This window comes from Calypte anna, chromosome 19, assembly GCF_003957555.1.
Source record: "Calypte anna isolate BGI_N300 chromosome 19, bCalAnn1_v1.p, whole genome shotgun sequence".
NCBI classification, from domain to species: domain Eukaryota; kingdom Metazoa; phylum Chordata; class Aves; order Apodiformes; family Trochilidae; genus Calypte; species Calypte anna.
In genome coordinates this window covers 8511171-8518351 of record NC_044264.1, presented here as the reverse complement: position 1 = coordinate 8518351, position 7181 = coordinate 8511171, and the positions used below count along the sequence as shown (strand labels likewise).

General features: G+C 42.1%; 1 protein-coding gene across 3 annotated transcripts; it reads left to right on the top strand.

Annotated features, from left to right (window-relative positions):
- Positions 1-12: 12 nt before the first annotated feature.
- On the top strand, positions 13-7153 carry TUBD1 (tubulin delta 1). Of its 3 annotated transcripts, none has more exons than XM_030462542.1 (9): positions 13-60; positions 1463-1657; positions 2229-2376; positions 2491-2707; positions 3207-3438; positions 4162-4326; positions 5006-5146; positions 5657-5840; positions 6839-7153. In XM_030462542.1, the coding sequence occupies exons 2-9, from the start codon at positions 1486-1488 to the stop codon at positions 6939-6941; spliced, it is 1362 nt and encodes a 453-aa protein (XP_030318402.1). In that variant the 5' UTR covers positions 13-60; positions 1463-1485; the 3' UTR covers positions 6942-7153. The 3 variants fall into 3 exon arrangements, with proteins under 3 accessions (XP_030318402.1, XP_030318400.1, XP_030318401.1); XM_030462540.1 differs by having other exon boundaries at positions 18-140; XM_030462541.1 differs by lacking the exon at positions 13-60 and adding an exon at positions 295-354.
- The last annotated feature ends 28 nt before the right edge of the window (positions 7154-7181 follow it).

Genomic DNA, 7181 nt, shown 5'->3' with positions numbered 1-7181 from the left:
GGGCAGGCGCGGAGCTCCCGGTACGGGGCAGGCGCAGAAAGAGGTAGCAGTGAGACCGCCGTGAGCCTCGGGGTCTGTGAAGCCCCCGTGGGGACCGGAGCGCTGTGCCCGGGGTCCCTCCTTGAGCAAGCGGGGATCGGGTGGGTCCGAAGGCGCCTCTGGGTCACGGACTCGCGGAGCAGTGGGGTGGGCGGGAAGGGGGAGCGCGGGGGCTGCTGCGCTCGCGCCCTCGTCGCCTCATCGCCTCAGGTAGCGAATCGTCCAGGTCAGCCCTGAGGAGGAGCCTGAGGGTCCCGGAGGGGCTGAGGGAGAGGTCGGAGAGAGCCGGGAGGGAGGGAACTGGCAAGGAAAAAGGTTTTGGAGAAATGTTGGGGAGAGGAGGGGGGAATGAGGTGGCCGAAAGTTGAGGGACGGGTGTGGGGCAGCACCCGAAGATGGCGGCTGGGGAGGGTGGGCGGCTGTTGGCCGGGCCCTGTGGGACAAGTGGCAGCTGCCTGCTGTGAGGGACACCGAAAGAAGCACGGGAGGGACGGCATCGCACGCGTGGGTTGGACATCAGCCTTTTTCTGGAAGTAATTTACGGGTTTGTTTATTTCCTGAGGCGAGGAATAACTCGCGCCCAGCTGTAACACACAGTGTTGGCCTCAGGCTCTGAGGTGCAGACTGGCAGCAGTGCTGAAGTCAGGCAAAGAAATCAAAAATAGCACGTACCTGCCTGCAAAATGCAGCAGGATCGGGTTACGAGTGCTGGCAGTCACCCAAGGAATGCTGGTACAGAAGTGTTCCAGCACAGCTGGGGATGAGGATGAAATAATGCCCAGAATAATGAAGTGACTTTAAAAAAAAAAAAAAAAAAAAAAAAAAAAAAAAAAAAAAAAAAGACCTTGTTTCTGTGAAAGGAGAATAGAAAAGTGAAGAGGAGAGCTACTGCAAAATGCTGAGTGAAAAAAAAAATAAAATGTCAAAACATACCAGTACTGAATCAAAAAGGTTGCTGCCTATGAGGGAAGCAGGGGGAATACTCTAGAGAACTCTTTTGTCACCTCAGCAGATTTTGGCATTAGGCCATCACAGAACTGGAAATCAGCTCAATTTTCGAACAGGCTTCACACTTCCAAAGGCGTTTGGTACTTTCTTATTATGCTTACTATGCATTTTCAGCCTAATCCTATAATTTTGTTGGAGACTTTGCTTGCTGCATGGTTGGTTTTGTCTCCCTTCAGATCTCTAGCCAACAGTAAACACACCAATTTCCTGTCAAGTGCCATCTGAATTCTTCTGACATTCAGGACAAAGTGCTGACAGTCCATTTTTCTCCAGAAATAGCCCGTGGCTGTAGCATAGCATTTCCCTTCTCACTAGAGGTTCTCAAAAACTGCAAAACTGATGAGAAATCTACTTCTCAGAACTTTTCACCTCTTTTCCACAGCTGCTAAAGGCATACTTCTCTTTTTTTTTATAGGCTTAAATACAAAGTGAATCAGAATGTCAATAGTCACACTCCAGCTTGGTCAGTGTGGTAATCAGATTGGTCATGAGTTGTTCAGTGCTATCTGTGGTGATGTCCGTGGCACACATGGGCTGTGTTCCAAGAAGGAGAATGAATCCTACCATGATGCTTGCAAAGAACGTTTTTTCAGTGAGGAGGAATCTCAAGGTACAACATTTAAGTGTTTCTTTTCCACTGAATCTGGGTGCCAGCCTAATGCAGATAAGAGTACAGAAATAATACCTCTTTTACTACCTTGATTCAGGTGAAGTGTGAGTTTTACCTTCAGTCTTGAACACTTGTCACAACCCTGTGCCTTCACAACCTCACCAACAGCCAAAATCACAGGGCAGTAAAGTGTCTGAGCCTGCAGGGCAAGTCTGCCAGGAACACAGCTGGAAACTGAGCACATTTACATACATAATCTTTCCTTTCAAACATCTATATTTTATGGTGTAGGTGGAGTAGGACCCAAATTGTCTGAATTTGGTGTCATCAGACACATTAAGTGGTTTCTGTCCAAAAAAATCTATGGTTGCTAGACTTGAGGTTTGTCTTTGGAAAGAGACAGATGGTTCTCCAGGAATCCAGGGCATTGCTAAGTCCCCCTTTCTGTGCTGTCCCCTTAATTGTTTGACTTAATTAGGAGGAATACAATTTGAACCAAGTCCATCCATCTTACTTGAAAAAGTTCCAACATTGGCACATTATTCTCAGTTGTATTTTTCTTTCTCTCCAGTACCTGTTGCCCGGGCTGTGCTTGTGGACATGGAACCCAAAGTAATCAACCAAACCTTATCAACAGCTGCCAGGTCTGGCTACTGGAGATATGATGAGCACTCACACTTCTGCCAGAAGCAAGGCTCTGGGAACAACTGGGCAAATGGGTATGAACAACTGGCACAAGCTTCACTAAGGGAACTGTAGAAGCTAATGAGCTGTCTAGGGTCCTACTTTGATAGAACCTGCCAATTCTCACTCTTTTGTCTTTTATTCAACAGTTATTCTGTCCATGGGCCTAGGCACAAAGAAGCAATAATGAATCTGGTACAAAGAGAAGCAGAGAAATGTGATCGACTGGGTGGCTTTTTCACAATAATGAGCATGGCTGGTGGTACAGGATCTGGCTTGGGAGCGTTTGTGACCCAGTGCTTAAGAGATGCTTTTCCAACTTCATTTATACTAAACCATATTATCTGGCCCTATGGCACTGGTGAGGTGAATGTTGTGTTTCCCAGAGGTATTCTACAAGTTTTAATAACTCTCCTTTTAAACATAAAATACCTGCAATGGAAATAAACAGAGATATCTTCCTTCTTAAAAGTTACAATATGTAACTGAGCTGATGAACTGTTTGCCTAATATTTGGTACATGTCATTTCACAAAAAATAATTTTAATATTGCAAGTGCTAAAGTATAAAGTGGTTTCATGAGAAGCTCTATTAGCTGACTAGTTAGAACCTCCTGTTATGATAGTACCTTGGCATTCTAATCAGTTGCCAGACATTTTATTCTAGCATGTTTGCAGGAACTGAGAATCATGATTTTCATAGATCTTGCTCTTTTACATGTAAAAGCTCTTCTAGAACCAAGCACTTTGGCAAACAAAACTAATCACTTCCTAAATCCTAACTGAGAAAATTACAGCAGCCAGAGGATTATTAACTAGAAAGAGGTTTTTTATTCTCATTTGTGTGAATTTTTGTTTGTTTCTAGGTTATTGTTCAAAACTACAACTCTGTTTTGACTCTCTCACGTCTGTACCAGTCATCAGATGCCCTACTTGTTCATGAAAATGATGCCATCCACAAGATCTGTGCTCAGCTGATGAATATTAAGCAGATCTCCTTCAGAGATGTAAATCAAGTCATTGCACATCAGCTGGGGAGTGTTTTCCAGCCAGCTTACACAGCAGAAAGTGGCTCACACTATAGCAGAAACCCATTAGGTACCTAACTTTATTTCTGTAATCACTTCAGGCTGGGAATTTAAGTCCTTCAGTCTCCTTACTCGAGTGTTCAGACACATCCCAAGTTGTAAGATGGAAAGTGTGAAGCAAAAGCCTTAAGTTAGAAATTCAATCCCTCTTCTGTGTCAAAGATAGATCCCCCACCTTCAAGATTCATTCTTTACCAAAAGAACTCAGTTTCTCCTTTTTTGTGTGCCTACAGACACCCTTGTACCTGTTTATATTTCAGAGGTAATTTGTACAGGGCAGTCATTTGGATTGAGTTTTACATTTCACATGAGATTGTATAAACTGAAACAAAATGAAAGTTTTGTGTTTAACTTGCAGAGGACAGTCTAGCAACAGGCAGACATCTGTATCATTAAGGGGTTACAGAAAGTTTCCCTTATGGCCAAGAGTTTTGCTTGTAAAATTGTATTTCTCCATCTGTCTGTCACTCTCCTTAGCTGTGTGGAGGGTCTTGGAGATTCTCAGCCAGAAGATAAAGTGAGACAAGTTGACTTGTAAAATAAGAGCCACTCACATGCTCATATGGAACTCAGTAGAGTGTAGCAAGCTTGCATTATTTCCTCTGATGTGTGTCCATGTATTTGTCAAATTAAAACTTCATACATCTTGCATGGTTTCTTAAACTGCTCTGTAAAATTCCCCACTCTCTTCTATTTTTGTCAACCATGAGCAGCTGTTGATTTCTTTTTTCAGGAGACTTAATGGAGACATTAGTTCCACATCCTGAATTCAAGATGTTGGGTCTTCGGAACATACCTCAGATGCCTGAAAACTCCCTTGCTTACAGCACCTTCAGTTGGCCAGGACTCATCAGACATTTAAGGCAGATGCTCATTGCTAATGCTAAAATGGAGGAAGGTAAAAAGCACTCTCAGATTCCATCACTCTCTAAGCATACATTTTTACAGATGAAATAAAGGATATTGTTTTCTGGAGCTCATTGACTCACTGTAGGCAGCTCAGAGTTGCTGCCCTCAGACAGCAGGAATGTGCCTCTACATAACCAGCTGCTCCTCTAACTATTCACTCAGCTGCCACAGCAGCTCCAAGCTTGCTGGTTTTGCTCCCAGACATCTTAGTTAATTATAACCATTGAAAATAGGCAAAACAAACCAATAGTTTTGGGCGGGACACTTAATTAGCATGATTCATTTGGAACATGCTTGGATAGCTCTGCTATGCTTTTTTTTTTTTTACACCTTCTAATAAAAATCCTTCTTAACTCTCCCATATCAATTTTCTTGGGGCATTCAGTAGAGCTTCCAGTTATGCAAAGAATGGGCTGGCAGGTTGCTAAGTATAGAAACAAGTATCCATTTTCTCTGGGAAGACTGGTGACCACCAGGCAAATAACTGCTGAATTAGCACTGTTTTTCTCTAAGAACTGCATAATTGCTTCTTAACTAACATGCAGAAATATAAACCCTAATAGCTCAGCAGAGGGCACAGTGTTAGTTACTGATTCTTCAGCTAATCTGAATCCATATTTTAGGAAACACTAACTTTCTTTTCTATCTTTTTTGCCAAAATCTGCTAGGTATTGATTGGCAAGTACGACCACCTCATGCAGGCTCCTCCATCCCTTCCAGTCATCCCATGAACAAGCCACAACATTTCAACACTTCCATTGCCAACCTGGCCATCCTGCGAGGGAAAGATGTGCACAGTGTAGACTTAGGTGAGAAGGAGAAACAGAGTACAGCTTGGTGATTCTTGTTTAACATCTAATTCTTTCTTTGCAACCATATCTGATGAAAGTGAAAGAAAAACAAGGCCACATACATCACTACTAAGGTCAGTTTTCCATCTGGAAACACTTTAATATCCAAGGCCACATTGTCTTAATTGCTTAGGGCTGTTTACAACCCAGACCTCTGTTTACTGAAGCACTTCAGGGAAAGAGGAAGAGACAGACCCATGTGTATGACAGGATTCTTGGCTGTGTTGTCAAAAAATACACTTAACAGCTTCTGGAGTGGTGAGCATAGCTTGGAGATGAAGTACAATATGAGAGTTGTGTCTAGATAGTCTGCCAAGTCTCTTTGAAGCAGTTACATTTTCAACAGGCTGACCACACTGCAGATTTTTTTTCAAGGTCTAAATTGATCTATCAAGCATTTCTGAGATCACACAGGGATACTGAGATCAAGATGAAGGATCTGTCAAAAGGGCTGTCTTATTTCTGCAGGAAGTTTCCAAGATCCCTCTTTATATACGTCATGGCTGAACCCTCAGGATGCTTTTAATGCCTGGAAAACACCAAGAGCATTTAACAAGTATGAAAAGTCAGCTTCCTTGGTCAGCAATAGCCAGTTCCTGCTGAAACCTCTTGACAGTGTTGTAGGAAAAGCCTGGAATATGTTTGCTTCCAAGTAAGTGAAAATAATTATCCTGAGACTTCATTTATAGCTGCCAATAGATTCAGTATTAGCAAAATCTTTGTAAATAAAGCTCAGTCTTTCAGCAAAGGGAGAATAAGCATGAAGACAGTTTCCACACTTTAGGGGAAACATCTTTATGCTTGAAATACGATGGCAGGGTGGACAACACAGAACAATGCTTGTGTTCTGTGGGTAAGTGAGACCACATCCTAGTGCTGTCAGGTTCACAATTTTCTCAATACTAAACCTCCACAAACACAGTGCATTGCAGTGTGACCATTCTAAAAATAACACATAGAAACACTGATCTTACTGATCATGTCGTTTCTAAAGTGTCAGACATGCTGCACAATCCAGGCAACAAGTTCCTGTCTCAGTTCAAAAACATTTAGGGGATTTATGTGTTTAATAAGGGCCCCACGCCATTCATTAGTGTGATTTTTCATTAGAACCACAAAATCTAGAAAATTGCCTCTTAATTTGATCATCATGAAGCCAAGGTTGGTGCATGTCACAGCAGATGTCAGACATGACTTTCTAGCACAGAATTCTGCAATTCAAAGCCAAAGGAGGGAAACTGCTTCCAGTAGCTTAACTCCTGATTTTAGCAACACCAGAGATGAGAAGAAAGCTGCCCCATACACACAGGTTGAGGCTTTGCATCTCAATTCTATAAATTACTTTTCTCATTGAATAATCACTTCTCCTTCCACTTCCCAGGTAGCCAAATTTTGTTAGCTGTGACTTTGTTGCCTTGGGCAATAAATACACAAAGTTATAAAAGCTATTGCTAAGTCAGAACTTGTTTCTAATAAGTATGAACTACAAAACAAGTTCAAGAGAGCACAGTAGAAACTCACCAGCATGGTCACTGGGTGAAAACCAATCTTCATTTGAAGTCATTACAATAAATAATGTGATTTTGTGTCCAGATTCTTCACTGATTTCTAACATGTTACCCATTTCCCTATGGTGACTTCAACACACAGAGCCTACATTCACCAGTACACTAAATTTGGAATTGAAGAGGAAGATTTCCTGGACAGCTTCACAGTTCTGGAACAAGTTATCTCCAGTTACACCATCCTTTGATTACTCTGAACTAGAACTTTCCTGAAAGAACCCAGCACTGGAAAACCTTCCACCAGCTTTCTGAAGTTTCTAAAGTTGGACTGCAGCTGTTTCTCAGCCTTGTAAGAACGTGTGCATGTGTTAGAATAGCAAGAACTTAATCAGAACTGAATATATTCATATGGACAGGTATTATTCATATTTAATATATCAAATAAATAGCTATTTTCCATTATATTTCTGTTGTACTGTAGCTAAGTC

Bases quoted from the DNA above. Each gene is read 5' to 3' on its own strand.
- TUBD1 (XM_030462542.1), top strand. From the start codon at position 1,486: ATGTCAATAGTCACACTCCAGCTTGGTCAGTGTGGTAATCAGATTGGT. The intron at 4,327-5,005 runs GTAAAAAGCACT...AAAATCTGCTAG, and splicing joins TAATGCTAAAATGGAGGAAG to GTATTGATTGGCAAGTACGA. The intron at 5,841-6,838 runs GTAAGTGAAAAT...TTCAACACACAG, and splicing joins TGGAATATGTTTGCTTCCAA to AGCCTACATTCACCAGTACA.